Here is a 25,280-nt window from a genome sequence, read left to right on the forward strand (position 1 = left end):
GATTACTCTCAAACGAAACACAGGCTGCTTTTTAATTTAATTGTAATCAGGCATCCGGTTCCGGGGTCACTGGTTGAGAAGAGCGGCATACAGTAAATCCCTATATAAACTGGCTCCATCATATCTAGATGATGCAAAATTTATTAAAATAGTTTACTTAGATTTGCTAGCCCGTAGTCGCTATGATCACATTGCCCACCCAGGACGTCCTTAATGCCCCGGAGAACTTGCCAGTGTTTAGAGTTGATTTCACACTTATTCCTCAGAAAATTCTTGATCGATTTCCACCATCTTCCAAATTTAAAATGATTAATGCAGTGCTGCGATTATTTACTATCGAATTTAATCCCGACATGACTTTGGGTAACTGAATTAGAGGTTGGTTAGTGCGGTTACATAAAAATTTTCCATTTATCAGTACCATCATAATACTTACTTTTTGCCTCTCATATAAAAGTTTTGCCATTGCTCTGAAAATCGCCAACCTAATCCAAGCGGATTTTGTTTGCTTAATGAGGTATATTGGTATCACCCACACCCCGCCCATCAAACCACCCTCAGATCCCTCTCTATCACACCACCCTCTGACTACCACCCCATCGCGCTTCCTACAGACCCATAACTCTCTCACTCCTAACGTTTTCCCTTATAAACATAGTATGAATGAAGAGCCTAACGACCTGTTCAAGGTATCATCCAAACAATATGTGGAATCGTTGCACTATATGGGTTAAAGTTCGTGTATTTTTTATTAGAGTTCACACACTGGGCATACCAAAATAAACTGGGGGTATTGGCTCTGGATCGTGGGTTTTCCATCCCCCTCAAACACCCGCCCCGCATGCCGCATGTTAGCAAGAAGACAATTGAACTAATATATATATATATATATATATATATATATATATATATATATATATTTGTTTCAATTGCTTCAGCGTCGACACGTAGCTTATCATGCTCGTCGATGACGAGCCACTGTAGCAGGGATGCCATATTTGTATCTGTTTCGGAAAAAAAATCTTTTTACCATCTGTGATGACAAAACCAGAAAAAAACTGAAAATCTGTAATAAATTTCCCAAAAATCTGTGAAAAATCATAATATTTCCAAAAATCTGTGAAAATCTGTGAAATTTTAAATAAAATTTCAAAAATCTGTCATCTGTGAAAAATAATCTGTGCTTAAAAATTGTGCAAAAAATCTGTGGCATTACAGAAATCTGTGAATATGGTAACCCTGCACTGTAGCAGGTATTCGAAGAATGTAATAGATATTTGCATAACTATATTGAACATAACCCGCCATAGAATCACAGTCTAACGAAATGAAGAAGGCACAATTGCACCGCTAGGTGAATTGAAACAGGTTTTGCCTTTCTCCTATAGAAAGGTTATGAAATCATTCTGAACATCGTCAACTTAATCCCGGCCCGGAGGGCCGTGTGTCATATACTATTCGACTCAGTTCGTCGAATTCGGCAAATGTCTGTGTGTGTGCGTATGTGTGTATGTATGTATGTATGTATGTGATCAAAAAAATGCACATCGGTTACTCGGAGATGGCCGAACCGCTTTTCTCAAACTTAGTCTTAAGTGAAAGATACAACGCTCTCGTAGGCTGCTATTGAATTCACTTCCGGTTCCGGAGTTATGGGTTGAAGAGTAGCCACACAGCAAATTCACATTTTTGAATTTCTCCTATAGAAAGGTTATGCAATCACTCTTTTTTTGAGTATAGGGGTATGCGGTGAGGGGTTAGCAACCCCCACACACATCACATAACACCCTTCCCTAAGCCCCCCTTCTCCCATCAAGTCCCCTCCCATCAAGCCGCCCCTATTAAAATTTCCTAGTGCCTCTAGAATAACTTTAATTTTGAAATGAATACATTACATAATAGGCAAACCAGTGAAAAATTTAGTTTGAAATGATTTTGAGTTTGAAAATCATCATATATCATTGGATATCATTAAATTGTAAATTTACTCGCAAATGCTTATTCTTCTACATCATTTTGTAACAAAAAATTGGTAATCCCTTTTAATTGATATTGGCAGTTGTGATGTCGATGTATGCTAGAGTAGTGACAAAAAGAGATATTCACTCTTGGAACAACGAACCCTCCGATCAAACCTAATCTGCTCGAACCGAATGCAAATGGGTATTCGCCGCGAACCAACCGTGCCGAACCGCACTTGCCATTCCCGAGCACCAGAATGATCGGTCGAGCGGAACAATCTGATTCGTGAATCAGCAATCTCTTAAGTGCCAGATATGCACACTGCCCCTGATCCCACAACTAGTGGGACAGGAAATGTAACCCACTCAAAAAACTCAACCAATTCACTTTCAAGTAGAAATATATCCGCTAGCCAGGTATGAAGATGTCCAAACCAATATGAATGGGTTATGACAGTTAAATGCTACAGACCTAACACCAACCCGCATCTTCAAATGTTGTTTAATTAATATATTAGGCTTGTTCCATTACCACAAAAAACCGGAAGTACTCCTGAGCAAACAGGGAAGAAAGTCCCCGAATAGAAAAGTACAGTAACAAAACCATAATTTTCACTGACAGTACAGTAATTTTAATAGAATTTTACAGTAAAAAAGCGGGGGCTGATAAAAACGGGTTTTCACTCTATTCCCAAGGAAATGGAATACATCCCCAACGTTTTGAGATATTACTTCCATGGAACTATATTTACTATATACAAAAAAGGGTTCGGCCGTTCCGAAGAAGTGCATGTCCTACTATCATCTGAACGTGACATTTTACGGTGCAAATTCCAAATTCTATGGCGTAATGCGGAGCGCTTTTTGGAATTCGCCTCTAAAATGTCGGGTTCAGATGATAGTAGAACATGCACTTCTACTTTTCGCATGTATTTTTCATACATACCTTTTTTTCCAAATCTTCGCCATTTTGGCGCTTGGCCACCCGCTTCAACGCGGTCACTGTCGCCTCATTATTCAAACGATGTTCTAAAAAGAAAAATAATTAATATGTAAAATAATAAACAAAATACTACTTACTTTTATTGTGCTGTTCTTTGGGTTCCGGCTTGCGTTGTTCCGCTTTTTTTCGCGGCATTTTTAATTTTTTCACGGCACGGCAAAGGACGCTGACGCTGTAATGCACGGGATGTATAGCAGCAATGAACAAAAGAACAATTCTGGGGTGGGTTTTGAAAAGAACGTAAGTAAATTGAGAGCCTCTCTTTGGTTACTATCTCTTCTGTTAATATCTCGATTGCTTTAAAATTTATCCCGCAACTCTTTGTATAATATGCTAGATTAAACCGCCATCTTTCGATATGTACTGGGAAATTAACGGAAAATGTTATAGTGAGGCAGTAATAATCGAAAGAGAAAGCAAACAGAGTCTCTTAATATACTTACGTCCTTTTGAAAACCCCACCGAGAATTGAAATATATCCCACACTATTAGAACGGGTTGTTGGCGAGTCACGGCGGATAGCCTAGAACAAAGTTTTAACAGCCTACCGCTCGCCAGTATGTATTTAAACCCGCATAGTCGCCATTTCGTTTACTGGAATCTTGTGCGTTAAAAGTAAGGTGTGCACATTTGTCTTTTCAGTGCGTATTGACATTTTGTGTAACAAAATAAAAACCCTTACTCGAAACGTTTGTAATGTCGTTACAAGGAACATGTCTGTTCTGTCGAAGACTACATATTAAGAAAACTGATATCTCTTTCCTTCCCCCATACAAACAAGAAGGTTGCAGCACCTCTATCGTATGAAGGTTGGAAGGTACATTAAAATAACGACGCTGAATCCTTCTGGATAAAGACGACACGTCAATCGTTTGTTTACCATTTATCTGTCAGTGTCATTCCAATCAAGCACGAGACCTGTCAATGTCATTCCAATCGAGCAGAAGACTTGTCAAATGTTGCAATCTGATTAATGAATTTTGGAAAGGAATGTGATAAAAAAAAGCTTAAAATGTTTTTTTAAACAATTCGCGTGTTCTTGCTTGTATAGCTTGTATAGCACATAATAAGGGCGACTAAAAGTGCGGAAATGTAAATAAAACTGCACTCTTATATTGCATTATATTAGTGTCTTTTACGCATATATGTATTATCCAACGAGAAATAAGTGCGACTCATAAATAAAAACTATTCAATCTGAAAGCGCACTTTTATGGAGTCCAGTTTCAAATGTCATCAATAATATTTTGTTTGCACTAAGCATTTCATTTAGCCAACAAATGTGGGAAATTGTGGAATTGTGTGTAAGTATAGTAGAACAAATCCCTGACCTAAAGTCTTAACGGACGTCAGATTGTGGTAAGTTTTTTGTGTGCAATACTAATTTCACCATTGATGTTTCATAAGTTTATGTGAGTCAATAATGAATCCAAAAATAAGTTCCATTTATAATTTTCATATTAGGCAACTAAGGGCGATTTGGTGGCGATTTAAGGGCAGGTAGGGCGGCTAAAAAATTACGGCTGCAAATCGCCCAAATGTTTCATTTGAGATAGCCCCCTATTTGCCCTCAATTTTCCGGCAAATTGAAGGGTAAGTAGTGCATTCGAGTTAGAAAATAGCCCCCCGTTAGCCAACAACTTGTCCTTTTTGACTGGAGTGTTGGTATTGGCTTGTTTTGACGTTTGAGTTTGGAAGAAAACGATTTACATATGGATTTTGTAGGTAAACAAACATCTGGGTTTAAGGGTAGTGTAAAAATGCGACATCTCAAAGCGCGCATTTTAAACATCAGATACATCAATAGTTCCCTTTCACAAGACGTTACACACTTAATTTTGTTCTACCGAATCCCAGCTTTTTTCACAACATTTCACGAGTTTTACACAGCCGAGCACTCAGTTAACAAAGCTTTTACCGAGATCTCAATAGAATTGACGTTTTGCTGAACCTCGGACAATATATCGCTGAAAATCAGCAAATAAAGCCACTTTGAAAATTTTTACTGATTTCATGAAGCTCGGTATTTTTTGCATAACTGCAGCTATGCGGAAAATACCGAACTGAATTGACTGTGACTAACAATCCCTAATAAAAAAATATACACGAACTTTAACTTTAACTAATAAAAAGTATACACGAACTTTAACCCATATAATGCAACGATTCCACATATTGTTTGGATGATACCTTGAACAGGTCGTTAGGCTTTTAAATCATACGTTGTTTATTATGGATGTCCTTACTGAGCAATAATGCCTCTTAATAATGGCGTGAAGCAAGCAATGACGGGATTCCAATGCAATATACCTATAATGTAATTACTTTCTAATTATACATCGTGCTCATTTAAGTGTAATCGAAAAATCCCACAAAGAAAAATGTATTCACCTATTCATTTCTCATATATCCCGAATATATTTTGGGGTTAATTTGATCACACACACTTATGGGAAAACTGTTCTCAGTATCATCAACCTACAGTATCGAATATAACAATCACAGTCGTATGTGTTGCGTTCATATAGCCAAGTTTGATTTTTAATATTCCAAATTTATCAAAATACTCAACTATCATTCATTCTTTTCTACAACAAATTCAAGTGCATTATTATTTGCAACTGTTTATCATTATGCGAAAATCACGGATGAGTTACATTTTCCACCAAAATCAACAATCTGATTATATTCGTAAATTAAGAAAGGTATTCGTGTACAGTGCGTGGTATTTCCGTCAATGAAAATATTTAAATAATAAATTAACTATTTTAGAAACGAGGGAAAGTCAAACCCGCATCTCATAATTGTCCAACATCAATATCTACAGATCTTTTAATTGGAGGCAATCCACAAATTGCACTCGTTCAATATCCAATTCAAGTAAGTTTCCTTTTCCATATCTGGGTTATCGTCTAAAGCATTTGCTGAATTGTGGTATATGTTATGTTGTATACTCTGTTAATAGTGCTTAAGCATTTGAAGCAACTGTGACTCAATAGTCTCTATTTTTAGACACAAGTCAGCGGGGATCCTATAGATGTGGAATTGGATCATGACATGATAGATCAGGTAATCTGCCATTATTTTCATAGAATAGAACATTTTCTACAATGTTCTTTATATTAAAGACTTCCAACTGTACCAATGATGATACGGACACAGATCAATCATGTGATAGTTTGAATCATTTTGGTCTTCGTGGGCTCAACTTATCGAGCACGCCGCAGCAGTATTCTGAAAAATACATTCATGTTCCAGATAACAACAGTAGCACTGAGGAGGATAGTTTATCTTCTAATGAAAGTGAAGAAGACCCCGACAGCTCTCCAGAATGCAACGATGATAATAAAACGGCATGCTACATGGCTATCGCTATGATCAATAATATTAACATTTTGATTTGTTTTTAGGAACATTCCGAAAGTGATGAACTAATTCACCCGTATTTGCACATAACAAAGCATGAAGTTATGTCCATACTCATGAACATATTTATGCGGCATAATTTGACGAACGTTGCACTTTCTGATCTACTTCAAATGATAAATTTTTCCAGTCTACTTTCTACTTCTGCCGCAGTCAGACGTACAATCGAGCCAAGTGAACAACAGGCCTCTCGATCTAGTGTGCATTGTCTCGAGAACAAAGGAAATATCGGATTATTCTTGTCATCATGAGTAAAGTTGACGAAAAAGCGCTACTCCGACCCAACGCTGCGGTCGTTGACTTTAAATTTTGTTTAAAACGACCGAGTTTTAGTGAAGTGGAATACCTTCTGAAGGTAAAAATGCAACTTAGGCTTGCGGAAGTCTTGTACCTTCAGTATCATCATCTTCGCAATGTAGTGTTAATATCATTCAACACGTTAGCACAAGCCGAGCGTTTCGTTTTGAAGAACAACTTAAAACACGTGGTTGAAAGTGACAACGTTGGAATTAAGATTCCCGTATACATTGAGAATGATTATATTGATGTAAGGTTATATGACCTATCACCTCGTACCCCTCCTGAGCCAATTGCAAAATGCATGTCGCAATACGGAGAAGTAGAATCCGTTACACCTGATACTTGGAGAAACTTCTTCCCGGGTACTCCTAACGGCGTTTTTGTAGTGAGGATGCGGGTTGAAAGGCCTATACCCTCCTACTTGGAAATAAAACTCAATACTCACGGAACTACAATTATGCAAACTACGCTATGCACCCATGAGGGGCAAACGCCTACGTGCAAGTATTGTAATCAGACAGCTCATCATGGACAACCTTGCGCGGAAGATGCAGAGGAAAATGCATCTCAAACGATTGCCAACTCATCTACGGCAAACCAACCTAAAACAGAGTTTTCAATACCAATGCCTGAACCACAAACGGTGGCCAATTTTGTAGCAGCTGTTCAGACCATAATGACAACCGCAAAAGAATCATCAACTGAAGCAACTGTAAGCAACATCGGCAACGAATGCAGTAACAATGACGACGGATTTACACTGGTCAACAATAAGTGCAAGAAGCAAGGGAGAACATCTGATCCCGGACACCAAGCCAGCTTCGACCGGGACGTGAAAAACAAGAGAGAATTGAATGACCCCCCTGACGCTGTTTGCCAGCAGACCTCGCGAAAAAAGGTCTCCGCTCGCAATAAAAAGTTGCGCGCACGAGATCCAATTAATTAATTCTTGTTGTTGTTTTCTTATTTTTATTTTTACATGTATTGTAAACGTATAAAAGATCCACGGCTCCGTTAAGCTACCGCTATGAGCCGTGTCAAATAAACGAATTAAATTAAAAAAAAAAAAAAATGATAAATTTGATAATTGGTCATAAGTCACTTCCTGAAACGTATACGAAATTCAGTGTTTTTTTACTCGAAATAGATTCACTCGACATTATGTGTGTATACGTTGCGGTTATTATGTCGGAGAAATTAACGTACCGTGTGTGAACTGTGCCAGCCATAATGTTTCATTTTTTGTTGCCTTCGACTTCGTTTCGAATCTTCGAAAAATTCTTCAGAACAACTGGTGTTCAATTTTAGAATACCAAGCAAAGATTCTAGACTCAATTAATGTCACAGATATTGGGAATGCTGCAGTGATGAAGGAAAGGAATCTTAAAAATGCTATTACACTTAGCTTCAATACAGATGGAGTGAAGGTTTTTAATTCCAGTGTTAAAAAATCTTTATGGCCACTTATTTTGTGCATAAACGAGCTCCCTCCAAATCTAAGATTTCTGAGGAAAAACATCTTAATAGCTGGTCTGTGGTTGGCTGACAGTGAACCCGATTTAAATATTTTTCTGAAGCCATTCGGTAACGTACTAACTAAACTATACAACGAGGGTATGAAAGTTGGCACGGCTGTTATTGACACCGTTCAAGCTGTTGCATGTTGTGTAGATACTATTGCAAGATGTAAAATTCAGAACTTCAAACAGTTCAACGGGTACGAAGCCTGCAGCTTTTGTCTTCATCCTGGAGATATTATAGGAAAGCAGATCAGATATGGTTATAAGTCAGACGTTCAAAAAAGAAATATACGAGATACATTGCGAGCAATGGCTGTGAGCAGCTGCCGAGGTGTTGCTGTGAATGGAATTAAAGGTATTTCTCCCTTAATCAGGATTCCTGATTTCGATGTGGTGCGCAACTGCCCAATTGATTTTATGCATGAAGTTCTATTAGGTATCTGCCGTTTACTTTGCAGAACGTGGTTCGAAACACCGAACGATAAGTGTTACATTAAGAATAAAATCCCTAATATCGATGATATGTTACTTTCTATAAAATCCTATGCAGAGGCATCTAGAAGCGCTAGAAAGATAAGTGACAGAGCCTCGTGGAAAGCAAATGAATGGTTGCATTGGTTAATTCATTATAGTGCAATTTGCCTAAAATCATGTTTAAGAAGAGATTATTACGATCACTACATGTTATTGGTAGCTTCAATTTCTGATATGTTGCAAAACGAAATATCAGAAAAAACATTTGTCTTGTGTGAAAGACGCCTTCGATTATTTGTAGAACAATTCGAAAAACTTTATGGTATCGAAAACATGACATACAATGTTCACCTTCTTCTTCATTTAGTTGAATGTGCTCGCGATTACGGCCCACTGTGGACCTTTTCATTGTTTGTATATGAGGATGTAAACGGGGTCCTGAAAAAATATGTAAAGGGCCCAAAAGAACCAATTATTCAAATTGCCAATCGTTGCGTTATGTCCAACATTAGATATAACTTAAAACCAGACTATATAGGACCAAAAGTATCCGAGTTTTGCCAAAAGATTAATACGACCAAATTCCACTCAGAGAAGGTAGAAATAGAACTTGTTCATTTGACCGAGAATGTTATTAACAGGTATAGTAACAACAAAATGTTTAAGAGATTACATCGATTTCATTTTAATGAATATTTGTATAGGTCGATTTGCTTTAAAACCGGCGATCTAAAACACGCACGAAAGCCGCATAACGATTGTTTTTTTTCAATAACGGATGAAGGCGATACAATTCACGGAGAAATTCAATGTAAACTTTCGGATAGCTTAGGCATATATTTTATATTTAAACAAATCGATGTGAATTATATCGATGATTACGTTTGTAAAACACTAAAATTTGATGAATGCATTCGTATGGTTAAAGTAAACTGTTCGGTATCAAAATATATAAAGATCATTTATGGTGAGGATGTCTATTTGAGCAAATTACGTTACAAGCTTCATGTAGATTAGTTATAATCCAACCGAATTATAACCTTTAGGTAAGCTAAAATAGAACTATCCACAAAGATATGTCCATTGTATCCCATATCGTTATTATAAACCTTATCATACAATAACAATAATACACCATCGGAAGGTCTGTATTAAGGTTGAATTTTATTATATGTAAAGATATCTTCAATATACCCCATATCGTTATCATACTGTTTATAGTATTTTTAAGGTTTCAAATGTTGAAGTACCCCAATTCTTTTATACTTATTTTATAAACGAACGATAACCTTTATGGTGACTATTGCATGAATGGTTAATGTATGGTGCCGATTGTTACTGTTATGGTTTTTATTTATCCGGGTGCACTTACGCTATTATTATGAAGTAGGCGCAAGGGAATTGTCAGTTTCCGGTGTCAGGCGTATGCATTGAGTTTTTGAACCACTGTAACTTTTGGCCCAATCAAACAGAAGTTAGGATAATACTTAAAAAACACACTTTAAAATTCACAAAAAGTTTTTAGCGAACTTTCAAGCTGCTAAAGCTTTAATAAAACTGCTTAACCCGCTATTAGAACATAAAACGTATTGCAAAATTACTTAAAACGAGAAGCTTTAGCAGCTCCTTTATATCAACTTTTGGTTGCTTGGGTATTTACTCAAGACGTGCTTACAAAAATAAGAAAGGCTAATTATTGCGACTTTAACCCTTTATTTCAAAGCTAACAGTAATATATAACGATGTATTTAATGCCGGAACAGCTCTAGTATAGACAAACTTTAGCTCTAGTATTTCCACAGAGGGCCGCCTTAGGGAGATCTGATTTTTCCAGTATTTGGTGTGCTTTTCTCGCACTTTAACTTGTTTATAAAGTGGTTTGCCCGTTTTTGCCCGTTTAAAAGTTATCGGCATTGGAAAAAGAGCTATTTTCAATAAAAAAATGTGAATATCTCCACACATACTAGCGATAGCAAGTTTCCGTCTTCGGCAAAGTAAAGCAGTTTAATAGTCCAAACAATGTTCTAGAACATTTATATAATGGAAAAAATCTAGAAGAAAACTTATGATGAAAAAACAGTTTTTAAGGGGCCTTTTACAAATAATGTCCTATATCTCAAAAAGCTCAAAAGTTAGAGAGTTGAATTCTTCAGGTAAAATGTTTGTAACAAGTTTCTCTACAACTTTGCTGAAATAAGTATTTGTCTATCTGAATTGTTGAAGAAAATAAATTTCGTAACTCACTATTAGGGGGATTAATCATCAATCCCCTTTTTTGTTCTTTGGGACCACTGTGCGATGGTCTGATGCGACTCCAAGACGAGACAAAAAATCTGTCGAATGACTCAACAACACGAGATCTACAGTACAATATCACACGCGCAACGCGGTGTGTTACCGATCCGTATCTGAGCCGTACTACGAAATTGTCTGGAGGAACCCCTGCCGGCTCGAGGAAGACCGCCCGGCGTCCCAATACATGATGCATCCGTCTGAATCTGTAATCCTGGCCGTTGATTCCCGATCCCGGAAACTGAAAGTTTATATCTTCCCCCCTTGTCAGCCTTGTCCACCCTTTCTCCCTTGTCTCTGACACAGATGTATGACTTTATCCCCCTCCCCCCTTTCTTCCCCTTGAATATCTTCGCAAAACTTATGTGCCCCTTATCTTCTAGTTTTAGTTGATCAATATTTAATCTCGTTAAGAAATGTCCAACAGTACCTCTACTTTAAATAGCCGCAATTAATTCCTCCTAATCTTAATAAAATTGAACCACTCCCTCTAACTATTTCTAGTTAATAAGCTTGTAAAATGTTCCGCTTAGTTAATAATTAATTGCTTCAACAATCTCCTTTCTAAAAATTATAACGTGCATTACTATATAAAGAACACACAAAATGAGCCGTCCCCTAATCTTACGAATAATCTATTATCCCTTCTTGTATATGTATAAGTTAGCTGTAAAGTTTTTTTTAGCTTCTTTATATAAAACAAAATAATATTGAAATGTTTAACCACCTAGTTTTAAGAAATTCAAAATGTAAAACAATGAAAAAATGGCACCTTTAAGCTAACGCAAACGTGCCTTATCAAATATACGAATTGAAAAAAAATATGCGTTATAGGTATTTAATCAACAGTTCTATAGGCCAGCGGTTCTCAACTTTTTTCGTACCGCGGTCGCCTTAGAAATCATCCTGGGTTGTTGCGGATCCCCACGGTTGAACATTGATTTTGTATGCTATCAATATATTATTTTCAGTCTGTTATGGAACAAGACTTGATATTTCAATATCCACTCGGAAAATATATTTTTCTCCGAGGACCCCCAGTAACACCTTTACGGGTTGAGAATCACTGCTATAGGCTATAAGGAACAGTTTATGTTGTAAAGAAAGGAAGATATATTCCCGAAATGAATATTATCTATCAATACTCTCTTTGTGAAAACTGAAGACGCCATCGAGCTTTATGAACGATATGAAAAATATGGCTCAATTTTCCCTGTAGACATATATAAAAGAAATACATAGAAAGAACAGCTCATGTTAAAAATAAGGAAAACATCCACGGAATATTTAGACCAATAATTACAAATATTGTAAATTCAAGAATAAATAAACAGTATTGGTTTTAAGGTAAACAAATCATATTCGTATCTTATTGGGTGTATCCATGTATTTCTCATTTACGCTTATTCAGTCAATTTGGATGGACTTTTTGAGAGTATTACTTTCGGTCAAATAGATCTTGAACCAAAACCAGTCGACTCCCGTGTAGTTGACAAAATGGCAATTGGCCAATGGTATTTGGGTCAAACGGCCAACGCAAACATAGACTGGCGAAGAGTGTGGTACAACATACATCGTACGCAAGGACTATCATCTAGCTAGAGAAGCGAATTGTTCCTTCTAACTAACGGCAAAATCGAGCACAGGCGATTGATGCACGTCATCTGACGCTCGGATGGGGAGCAATGTTTGTATTGCAATACTGCGGTTGAAACGCTCCAACACAAATTCAGCTAGTGTTCCCGTGTAATAAACGCGTGGACATTGCTGCAACGAAAGGCTAAGACTTTACTGCGCGGTTGGAGAATACCGGAATTCTCCGACTTGACAAGACCCACACTCAACCGAATGTCAAGAGCAACGAAAACGCACATACTAAAACTTTTTGCAAATTATATACAATTTGTAAATAGATGTAGTGTAATAGATGTAGTGATGTGTTAATAACGGATTTAGATAATACAATAAACATAGACAAAATTTAAAAAATAGGCCAAACGGCAAACGACCGGATACCCATCGATCCATGGACCCGAGTTGGGCGATTTTGAAACAATTTTTTGGACTTCTCGTGCCATAACGAACTAATCTTGTTGTGATATTAGGACTATAAGAAACATCATTTTCATATATCTACTATTTGTACCTATGATTTATCACTAGCAGTTGCACATAAACAACTCTGTTATATTCTATCAAACAGTGCACGGAACAAAAATCAATCCATGAATAATAATCCAAACTTTTTTGAAATACTTCACAGAAGAATTTCAAAACCATGTGCAAAGTTGCATGAAAGTGAAAATGGTTAGAAATGCTTTCTTAATTTGTGAACTTATTCAAAACCAGGCAATAACCAGTTCACGAATTCGTGAATAACAGTCTGAATTCCATGAAATTGTTAACGTAAAAATATTAAGATCATGTACAAAATTTCATATTTCATGAACTAAATAATGAAATTGAAAACGTGTTTTATAATTTTGAGAACTATTTCACGAGCCAGTTCACAAGACATGAAAGGATCCGTGAATAATATTTCGAGTTTCATGAAATAGTTCAGGAGAAAACATCAATACTGTTTAAGTTTTGTGATCTAATTCATAACTACGATCAAGTTGTACTAAATCATGAATTAGTTACGTCCTATAGTTGGACCGTAAATAATGTAGTTGTATGGATATAATCACGAGTCAACAATTGGTTTATAAGTAATATTCATAGAGTCGTAAATTACTTCACGCACAGAAAAACGATTGGGTAATGACATAGCGCAAATCGTAAATAAAATTCACAATAAAAAAATTAACACAAGTAAAAGCATCACGCAAGCGTTACGGAAGGAGATTGAACACAATTATAAAACAAATGATTTTTGTTTATGGTCCTGTTTTCGTTAAGTAAAAATTAGTCAGAATGCATGATACTTTATTCGCGAATCAGAGAACGATTTTTTTTTCAGTGCGATGTCTTCAGAATAAATATAACTTACATCATAGTAAATTGTCTTCTTTTGGTAAAAGCCAGCATTTTGGGAAAATTCGAGTTCGTAAATAATCGGCGTGGGAAATTTTTTTTGGACGACTTCAGCATCGGCGAATGTTAAAAATTAACTGGCGGCAGTGGCGTGGCGCGATGGCCCACATGTCTAATCGGATGTTCCCTCTTGGTTTTCAAAATGGTGTCGCTCTCCTATTTCTATCTTCTGCTGACCACCCCAGTTGCAAATGATACCCATATTCATGATGTTTTTCGCTGTTTTGTGGTAACCGAAACCGCCATCTAGGTTTTCAAAATGGCGTCAAATGTTCTTATTTGATTTCTTCCGGAACCGTTGGTGGAATGGCCATACCGAGGTTGAGGGAGCTGTAGGGGTGTATGATTTGAAGAACTTCGCATTTCGTTGAAATCAACGCTGGAATGATAGTAAGGTATGTACGTTTTCTAAGGTTCTCCCGGAACAGTTTTACGGTGGTCAAGATTGGTTCAATGCATGCCCATTGTGAAGGATCAATTAAAAAAAATTGAATATACTGATGAGATGTTGCTTCAAAACTTATCCGTCATCACACTTGGATGCCGGATATATCCCGCTGGGATTCTAAAAAATTTCGGGAACCGGTCAACGGATTCAAATGCTAATAGAAACACAGAAACTGAACTAAAGTCCGGATTATTTGAAGCCAGTTTCATCGAAATTGGTCAAAACTTTATGAAAAGAGGGCAAAATTAAAATTAATTTTTTGAAAAAATATAACCGAATATATATAAAGGTTTATCGTTATACATGGTTAACCCATTCATGCCCATGCTGTTTGTGGACAACAACGTTTTAAGAAGCTATAACTTTTGATTGAGGCAAGATGTGTTCACAAAATCAAGTAAGGCTAATAAATGCATCTATTGCCTTTCATTTGAGTACTAACAGTTACAAGGATCAGCTCTAGAACTGAAGCTATTGCAATTAGTCTGATTGGATTCCGATGGAGCAGTGCTGCCAGGGACAGTTTACGTTGACGACGGAAAATGAATTTTTTATATATCTTCGTTATGTTGCAATATTAATAAAAACTGATAAAACTTGTCAATTTAGACTGTCTTTGGCTACGTTTTCCACACAAGTGGACTATTGTAAATTTTCTAAGAAAGTTGTATTGAGCATTGGAAAGTAAAAATTAAGAAGCTTCTAGCACGGCGAGAGAAGCACCTTTCTTTAGGAAAAAGGCTTTTCGTGTTTCTTGACCCCATCGTTTTCAAATAAAAATAGTTTTGAAACCCTACGTGCGCTAGAAAAAAGTTGGGGATGAAAGGGTTAAATAAGTAAAGGTTTTTTTTATTGTTTAAATAGAAAAAGCTGTTTGAAAATAGGAATACCTCCTTAAGGAAAATCAAGGTGTTTGTCAATTTCGACATCAAATTTCACGAAACTTTGCTGATGTGACTTTATCACGAAAACATGTTCGAAAGCCAAAAAATACTTTTAACCATATTTTCAGTGTTTGGTATCACCATGTTAAATTGACATGAATTCTACTGTGTTCATGAAAGTTATGTTATTCGTTGGAATTTGAACGTAGGTGATAAGTATTCATTGTATGGAGAAAACGTCGAAAACTGATTTTAACGTATCCCTACGAATATATTTCGCCCAAACAAATTAAAAGAAAATATTACGTTCAGCAAAGTTACTTAAAACCATCTGCGCTACAAAGTTGCAGAAGAAAAAAATATTTTTTCATTGGGACTACCCCCTTAAGAAGAATTAACGTGCTAACCGACTCAAATGCTTTATCAGGTTTCATGAAACTTTGCCGAAGATGTTCAAAAATGAAAACTTTACCGAAAGCCAGTAAATGCTTTCAACCGTCTTTTTCGGGTTTGGAACCACTGTGCAACGTAGAAATGAAACAGTTTTTTCCTTGTAAATTTTTAGTATTAGCTTCCTTTCATTAATAAAATTACACATACTGACCCTAACTGCTTGCCCGAGGGCTCGGATAATCATCAAATGCATCGGCAATTATGTCCATAAATCTGCCAAAGGCATTCGGCAGATCGTTAGCAGCTTGTCGATCTAACACTTCGATGAAATAGTTCAGCATCACATTTCCGAACAACCTCACATCCACTCCGGACACCATTCGCCACTTGTGGTTTTTGGCCAGCTTAGTAAGCGAGCATTGAAACATTTTCGGACTATTGAGACCGTACTCGATGAGGGCTCCGAAACCATTAATCATGTTAAGTGAGTGGGAAAAGAGTGCCTCATTGTCCGCTAGATTGGTACTGTTCAAATCCGCGCTGAAGTCAAAATACGAGAGGAACTCCGGGTGTTGATTAAACATGCTGGAATCGTTTTGAAGGCAGTTAGTTCTGATATGTTGTTATCAGCATAGAAAAACTAAAAATCTTACGTCAGCAACACGTTGCGTCCATGAACGTGAAGATCCTGCTTAAGTAGGCCCCACATTGAGAGAAGAGTTATCTTCTGCTTTCCGGTCAGACCGGTTTCATCCATCATGTGCATCATTTTCCCTTCTGCCATGAAATAACACTTCAACGGATCTGCGTCCAAGCGAATGAAAAACATTTTCGCTGTCTCACGGCCTGCTGATCGTGAACGTATACATTATTCACGTTTAGATGATTCTAAAGCCGGTTGTTCCTTCTTGCAAAAATTTTCAGTAGCTCTCGATTAACATGGGACTGTTTAAATTTTCTTTAAGGTGCAATATTGAAAAAAAAACTGTTATACGCCAAGTACATTTCACACCAGTCAAGGAAGGAGAAAACTTTTCTTTTTTATTTTATGAGAAACAGTTTCTCCAGTATTTCCCCCCAGAGTAAATTTTGTCAGTTATCATTTACGCCATAATCCTGAGTCTGCCGAGAGCTGTCTACTAATAACAACCGCTCGAATAAAAAGGGAACGATTTGGCTGTGAGCTGATGTAACACACCGGCTTTCATCAGCGGTGTATATGTGTTTATGCAATTCAATCATCGTAATTCGTTCCAATTTTAATTTGCATCCGAGCGTGCCGATGGGAATCGAACGCCAACGCCACGCTATAAGCCACACTTGATCGGTGTCGGTCGCTTTGCGACCCGGTGTAATTCGAACCAAAACAATATTTATTCATCTCCTGCGGTTAATTTGTATAAACAAGAACACCGCCGCCAATCATTCGGGGCCCGTCAGCACCGTCTCGGTGGTGTTGGTTGAAAGCTTATCTTGGCACCTACTCTCAATGTAGTAATTGGTGTCCTCCGAACCGGACAGGAGGACTAAAGTGCAACAAGTACTATAAAGCTTTGGCCCCTAAAGGCCTAAACGGAACAGTGACACTAACAGAATCAGAGACAGAACGAGAGAGAGAGAAACGCTATTTATTTTTATGTTTTAATTTTCGCTAATTGGTGCAAAAGTGATACCGACAGTTGTTATCATTTATCATTCCGTTAGGACTCTTGTGGGGGTGCTCGGCAGAGCGGCTGCCGCGGACCTGATGATGACTTTGTGTCCCTCCCATTCTCACCGGGGGTGTGTGTGTATGTATTGTGGGATGAGTTGTTTATTGCGACTGGACACGTGGACGCCTGCCGGCTGATCTATCCGGGGGAGCTTCCTCATCAACGCAACTTTCCATTGTGCGGTAATTGGATATAGTTGCTTTGAAAAGGTTCGCCCAGTAGAGCAGTGGTTTTGGGCCTCTGGGTGTAGCAATTATACTAATCGGTGAACGTTGAAGCCAAACCCATGGGCTGTTAGCGGTAAACGTGAGTGGAAAGATAAATTACTTGCAACTAAAAGTAACTATCTTTTGGTATTTGAATCTTAATCCAAGTATTTCTTATTTATGCGACAGGAACTATGGCCACAACTACACGAAAAAAATTGTTCCTTAAATTGTGAATAAAGTGCCATGAATTCTAGAACAATCACATTTTTACATTACGTAAACATGGTCCTCATGAACAAAAGTCATGTGTTTTATAATTATGTTCCGTTTCCCTTCAGTAACGTCTATATAACGCTTTTATTAGTGGAGATATTCGCTTTTGTTTTGTGAACTTTAGTCACGGCTTCCGCCATACTATTATCAAACCGATTTTCTGTACGTGAACTAGTTCACAACTTTATGAACATTATTCATAAATCGTGATTTTATTCATAGCTTTTGGAACATTACTCAGAGTCCGACTATTCGACATGGACTGATACATGATTTGTTAAATTTTGAACATGATCTGGTTTTTGTGGTTGTGAAGTAGTTTACAAAATCAAAACATATTTTCTGTTAAAGTATTTCACGAAACCCGGAATATTATTCATGAATCCTTCTAGTCATCTTGAACTAGTTTTTGATTTCTAATCTATTAATCAAGATTCAATATTTGTGCTCGTGAAATAGTTAACAAAATCATAAAATGTTTTCGTGTATACGTGAACTGCTTCATGATTCCTAACGATTAGTCATTTTTCATGCTCATGAAATAGTTCACAAATGACCATGAAATAAATTTCATATTCTCACATATATAATTTTCATATAATTTTCACAATTGATCACAACTGATCATTCGTGCTCGTGATATAGTTAATAAAATCATTAAATATTCTTCATGGATTTGTGAACTGGTTCATGATTCATAGTACATGATTCACGATCTATCTTGAGTGTTTGTGATATTTAGAAGACATTCGCAATCATTTTCCATTTCAGGCTACTTTGTACATGGTCTTGAAATTCACAATATTTTGATTTTTTTAAATATTTTATAGTTATGTTCAGCTTCTAGCAACTAGTAATTGGTGCGAGCAGCAATTATAAGAAAACTATTAGGACCTCCTACATCGTTATTCATTTGATTAGGTTCAATGCACAGTGGTCCAGAATGCAAATTTGGCAGGAATTTTGAGATTTAACTAAAACTAAACAACTTAGCCTTATTAAGTCCTTGGAGAAGTTTTCGAAGTTTGCGAGCTCTTTTTTTGTTAAAACAACAGTTAGGGTGGTTCTTATTTTACCAAGGTAAAACATTAACTTTATTAATCATTCTAGTTAGAGCCAACCGACCTCCAGCGAAGTTGTAGAGCGACGAACTTTAGAAAAGTTTGCTGAAAACATGTAATCTCTATCTGTCATACTTTTCATTGTACAACAAATTAAAATCGAAGGTTAGGGTGTTTCTTAGAAATACTGTTTTATTCGAATAACTTTTTCAGTATTGATTTTTTTTATTTATTCAGTTTGTTTATTTGATAGGCACAAATGCGTTAGCTTGGTGGTGCCAAATTCTTTTGTTTTTTACATTTTAAATACTTAATACTAGGAGGTCACAATGTTCCTATGTTTTTACGTTTCTTATAAAAGAAATGTATATAATTCGCTCAAACTTTCAAGTTTTTTTTGAGACCCGGAGGGCCGAGTCTTACATACCAATCGACTAAGCTCGACGATTTGAGACAATGCCAGTGTGTATGTAACGGACAAACTCTCATTCGTGTTTCTCAGCAATGGCTGAACCGGTCTTATCCAACCCAACTGCCAATAAAAGGCCTCACTGCCAGACAAACCGCTATTAATTTGTTTTTGATTCTGTTGTTTAGTTTCTAAGATATGGATTTTTGAATGTCCAATAAAGGTTATTTTAGCAGTTTTTTTGAGATTACTGACGAAATTGACAACATAGATGAACGCTTTATACATTTCTAGACAGCCTCAATGAATACCTTTCCAACGAACAATAGTATGTTGAAATCGGACTATTAGCGAAGGAAATATTAAATATTAAATACGTGTGACAGATTATTGCCGTTTACTAATATCTAGAAATAATACCGAAAATATGAAATTGACTATTACCGTCAAAACGGCTAAGTTGAGGTCAATAGCATCTTCGGAGAAGTTATTGTATTTAAGAAGCTCTTTCTTTTGACATTGCGTTTTCACTGATTAATTCCCCTATACGTGAGATATTTTCATTATTTTTTTTTAAAGTTATTATATCGAGATGATGTCTTTTGCTAATTTATAGCTCGTTTTTTGCAAACAACTTTGCTGAAGACACCAAGTGTCTGTCTTGTATGCTTTAAAAGTTATGATATGTTATTTATCGTTCAATATAGTAATGATCCGTTTTAATATACCAACCGAATTTTATTTGGATAAAACGGAAAAGGATGATATCAGGACATATTTTGTACTTCTGTGCATTTTCTACGTACCATTTTCTCCTATGCACCTAACAATTTCAAGTTGTCTGATTGTGTCTTGATCACTTATCAATGTGCATACTTTCATTTGCCAGTACCTTCTGAAAGCTAACTTTCTAACTTATGACCCTTTGATCGATCTAAAATATATCTCGGAAAACGAGAAGCGAAATAAATGACTTCAAGTAGATGGAAACAAACTCGTCCACAAGAAACTTCTTCGTATACCGTCTACTTGAGGATTATTTTTAATGATATCTTTTTTCTATTGCATCGAACTACACCATTTTTGGTAGTTTGTTAAAAGAAAAATTTCACGGTTTCTTTCAAAATTTGGCGAATCTTCTCCCATTCGTTAATTTGTTTGGGTAGTTTATGTTAAAAAAGTGTTCTAAATTAATAGATACAATTATGGGGGTGGACTGCTTTGGGAGAGAAAAAATTAAAGGGTTGTGTACAGGACACGACCACGGTGACATTAAAAATATAGCTTTTTTATCTATCACACATATTGACACACGCTCTTGTTCACTCGCCTGTTTTCATATGTTACAACTTGCTATATACCCTCCCCATTAAAACATAATTTATTGAAGGTCTTTTAACGGTAATCTATTAATTAATCAAGTATCTCACTAGGTGATTGGCATTATTTGGCTGATCCATCTAGTAAAAATAGGCTGGTCTGTCCAGAAAATATATTCAAAAGAAAAGTTCCATATTGAGAGCTGTGATGAGGAAACCCACGCCCGCCAACGGAAATATACAGATTCTCCATAAAATATGAAATTTCATTTTCCATTTAAATTTTCAATAATGTACTAATGAATTTAAATTTAAATTTTCAATAATGTACTAATAAACAATCTTAAGTGTAAGTATTTCTTGATCGATTAGTGGTGGAAAAATGAAATTATTTGATAAATTACATTGTTATGCAACGTTCGCACTACCAGTTAAAACGGGTTTTTATGCTATCTTGGTGACATTTTTCTTGTTGCTAATTATTAAAACTTGTTATAACTCTGTAGTGTAAACATTGTATTATTAAACCAATTCTGCAGCGTTTTATGTTATGTAGGTGTTTTATGTGGTAATAGGACTGACATAATTATATCTTCAGTACAGCGGTTTGTTTCATAATTTAAAACAGATTTATTTTAAAATTTAAATTAGTATACCCAACCGTATTTGTTGTATACCTTAAAACGCAATTAGAACTGTGTTTTAAATACATAGGGTAGGACAGATATTCTGTCTGGTTAAACTGGGAAAACAATTTTAAGTCCAGTAACGCTTAAGACATGGCTTGAATTTGAATCGAAAAAGAACACCCGCTTCAACTGCTGCTGGGACGGTAAGTTCTGTTTTAAAATTTTCCGTTGTGTGCAGTACGAAACAAAAGTGTTTGAAATTAGAAAACAAAAAGTTCTGCTGGGAATGTGATTGTTTCCGATGCAATTACACTCAGATTTTTCACGCAGGAGATACAGGCCGTGTAAATGAAAACCGCGTAAATTTAAAAAAAACGCGTTAATGAAAACCGCGTAAATTTCAAAATCCGCGTAAAAAACCTGAGTGTACTCTCCTATATAAAATACTACGCTGCTGAACAGTGCAATAACTACAGAAGCACGTTGTCAGATGCCTTACTGATAAAAAACATAACCGAAATATGAAACATGAAAACCAATTGGCTCTTTACCCTACGCAGCTACAAAGCGCCGTAAACATGGATTAACAAGTTACAACGCACACGCATGCATAAAAATAAATATATTTTTTTCAAACGCAACACTCTTAAGCAGCACACACCGTATTGAATTAAATCCAAACCACCCACCCACTTTGCAAATCATTCTGTGATACCGTGCTGGTACCCGACAAATCCGCACACGGCCACCGCTGCCGAAAATGCATAGCGTCTACCGCTTATTGTAGTGCCCAGACGCTGCAGCCATGATCTTACCCGTTCGACATAAGAACAAAAACTGATTCAAACTGGTACGCGTCACCTCTATTTATAAACTAACCGTATATGGTTTAGTCACTTAGGTGCGAGTGTGTGCAAATGCCAACGTTACCGAAAATCGATAGCACTTATTGCATCGCCCGGAGACGACGTTGCTCGTGTGGGATAAGAGCAACAACTGATTTAAACGGACATGCGTTGCTTCTATTTATGACTTTTCGTGTTTCATTGAGCAACTAAGCTGCCCTCTTTTGACGGCTGTGTCTGAGAAATCTGCCTCACGAATGGTATTTTTCCCGTTTTTTGTGAACTTTTTAATTTTACCAATTTCCAAAAGTCTACTTTGATTGGGGAGATATTAAATTATTGCCAATATTTAAGTTAGGTGTTTCTGAATCGGTTGGTGTATGAATGATTAAAATCCATCTAGTAATATCGGAGTTATAAGCGTGCAAACCTTACATAGTTTCGTTACATGGGAGATAGTTTAGATTTTAGAATGACACCTAGCCCCAGATAGTGGAGTAAGACATTTTTAATGTCAAAAGAGGTTTGTTTTCGTGATTTTTTGAAAGGGATAGAAACGTCCTAACTTTTTGAAAATTTATGTATACTCGTACACACATTTGTTAAAATGTTAAAATAAAAATTTCCTTGGAAAACTTCACAATATGGAGGAGTAAACGAATATTTCCGTACTGGAAAAGTGCAGCCGGTTATGGTTGAAATCAATGAAACAAAAAAATTCCAATTTACATAAGTATACCTTTTGTTTGATCTTCTGTACCCGTTTTTTCCGCGTTCTTCTAGAAATTACAATTTTTACGTGAATTTTTGATACTAACGTGCCACACAAATGATTAACACTCGGAATACCAAGGGGGTAAAAAGTTACGCGGACTACCAAGGGGGTCTAAAAAAATGGGAACGCTTACTTTGACCGGTCATATCTCAGCCGTTACATAATCGATTTCAAATCTGTCTTCACCAATAGAAAGATATGTCTTTTGTGAATACGTCAAATAAAAAAAATAGAAGAATAGAGTTGTCTACCGTAAGTTATAGTAAAAAGAGTATAACAAAGTCGGTGAGAAAAAAAATGGGAACGCTTCTTTGACTTGCCATATCTTAGCTGTTTGCTCACCAATTTTAATATTTTCTTCACCATTGGATAGGCAATTTTTTTATAAAAACAGTGAACAAAGAATGATGGAAAACAAATCTGTATATCTGAAGTAATTGTAAAAACAGTAATTGAGAGTCAGTACAGACGAAATGAGTTTTTCTGTCCAAACAATCGTATCACGACCATTTGTCAACCAATTTCAATTTTCCTTACACCAATGCAATCCTTAGAGCTTCTAGACTTGTAATATATGCAATAAAAAGTATATTTTCAAAAAATACTATACTTATTCGAGTTTTTAGGAGATAGGATTTTTACAATGTAGGTGGCATACGGCATTGAAATTCTTTGCGACTTGTTAGTTTTACGGTTTGAAAATTACCTGTTTACTCAATAGTTCTACATATTATACATGGATATTATTATATCAAAATGTTTGCACAAACGTGGAGAAACACAATATTGTATGTAAGCTACTAAATAATAGAGTGTGTCAGGACGATTCAGTAAATACGACGAAGTTCAGAATTTTAAAATATTCGTCATATAACTTCAAATTTGAAGCGATGACCTATACATTTTAATACACCAGTCGATTGTAATTGATGGCGGCTACAATTTCTGAAAAAACACATTTTTATATTTTCTCAAAAAATAGCCAAAAGTACGTAGAAGTACAGAAATTTCATTTAGTTCGCAAATAACGTTGAATTCAAAGTGATGGCCTGTACCTTTTTATATACCAATCGATTATAATTGATTTTGGTTACAATTTCTGGAAGAACGATTTTTATATTTTCTCAAAAATAGACATAAGTACGTAGAACTACAGTAATTTCATTTAGTTGACAAATAACTTTAAGTGTTCAAAGCTATTACCTATGCAATTTATACACCAATCGATTGTAATTGATTTTGGCTACAATTTCTGAAAGAACAAATTTTTATATTTTCTAAAAAAAAGCCAAAAATACGTATAAGCACAGAAATTTCATTTAGTGGGTAAATAACGTCGAATTCTAAGGGATCATCCCTTAGAATACTTTTTATACACCAATCGATTGTAATTGATTTTGGCTACAATTTCTGAAAGAACAAATTTTTATATTTTCTAAAAAAAAGCCAAAAATACGTATAAGCACAGAAATTTCATTTAGTGGGTAAATAACGTCGAATTCTAAGGGATCATCCCTTAGAATACTTTTTATACACCAATCGATTGTAATTGATTTCGGCTATAATTGTTGCAAGATAAACTTTTTATATTTTCTTTAAAAAAACGACAAAAATACGTAGAAGTACAGAAATTTCGTTTGATTGGCAAATAACTGCAAATTAAAAGGGATGACCTACACTATTTATACACCAATCTATTGTAATTGATGGCGGCTACAATTTCTGAAAGAACAATTGTTTATATTTTCTCAAAAATTAGCCAAAAATACGTAGAAGTACGGAAATTCGCAGTTATGTGCCAATCAGACGAAATTTCTGTACTTCTACGTATTTTTGTCGTTTTTTGGGAAAATATGAAAAGTTTATCTTGCAACAATTGTAGCTGAAATCAGAGTTGCACAAAATCATGATCATCACTTTTTCTTCAAAATGTACCCAAAGCTTCAGTCACAAATCAAAATGATCGTCTTTTTCAGTTGAGAGAACTTGAGCAACCGAAATTGAGCATAGTGAGTACCAACAACAGTGACGAGGGAGAGTGAGAAAAAAAATGACGGGGCGCAGACAGCCGAGTCAAGTGACAACACACAATGATAATTTCTCTTTCCTTTTTGTCTACCACGCGAATTCAACAAGCGTAGTTTTTATTCACTAAATAATCACCATATACGATTCAATCACTAGCCAGTGCTTATTGACCCTTCGCAATTGCCTTAAATTCGATCAAAATCATAGTACATACTGATAGTTAAACTTGAACATGTTGATAAACTTGAAAGTTACTTATAGCTTACATGCTCCTGAATTGGTA

The 25,280-nt window shown here is 36.0% G+C and overlaps 2 protein-coding genes across 4 annotated transcripts in view; one reads left to right on the top strand and one right to left on the bottom strand.

The window, feature by feature from the left end:
* LOC131682539 (transient receptor potential-gamma protein) overlaps window positions 1–25,280 on the top strand; it is a 526,333-nt gene that overhangs the window by 255,069 nt on the left and 245,984 nt on the right. The window lies entirely within an intron of this gene.
* Window positions 15,927–16,638, bottom strand: LOC131682542 (myoglobin-like). The gene is made up of 2 exons (XM_058964103.1): window positions 16,391–16,638; window positions 15,927–16,322 (listed from the first exon to the last, which is right to left on the bottom strand). The coding sequence occupies exons 1-2, from the start codon at window positions 16,564–16,566 to the stop codon at window positions 15,950–15,952; spliced, it is 549 nt and encodes a 182-aa protein (XP_058820086.1). The 5' UTR covers window positions 16,567–16,638; the 3' UTR covers window positions 15,927–15,949.

This window comes from Topomyia yanbarensis, chromosome 2 (assembly GCF_030247195.1).
Source record: "Topomyia yanbarensis strain Yona2022 chromosome 2, ASM3024719v1, whole genome shotgun sequence".
NCBI classification, from domain to species: domain Eukaryota; kingdom Metazoa; phylum Arthropoda; class Insecta; order Diptera; family Culicidae; genus Topomyia; species Topomyia yanbarensis.

Excerpts from the sequence above, each read along its gene's own strand:
- LOC131682542 (XM_058964103.1), bottom strand. The coding sequence starts at position 16,566 with ATGTTTTTCATTCGCTTGGACGCAGATCCGTTGAAGTGTTATTTCATG. Across the intron at positions 16,323-16,390 it reads GGACGCAACGTGTTGCTGAC|CATGTTTAATCAACACCCGG; the intron begins GTAAGATTTTTA and ends AAACGATTCCAG.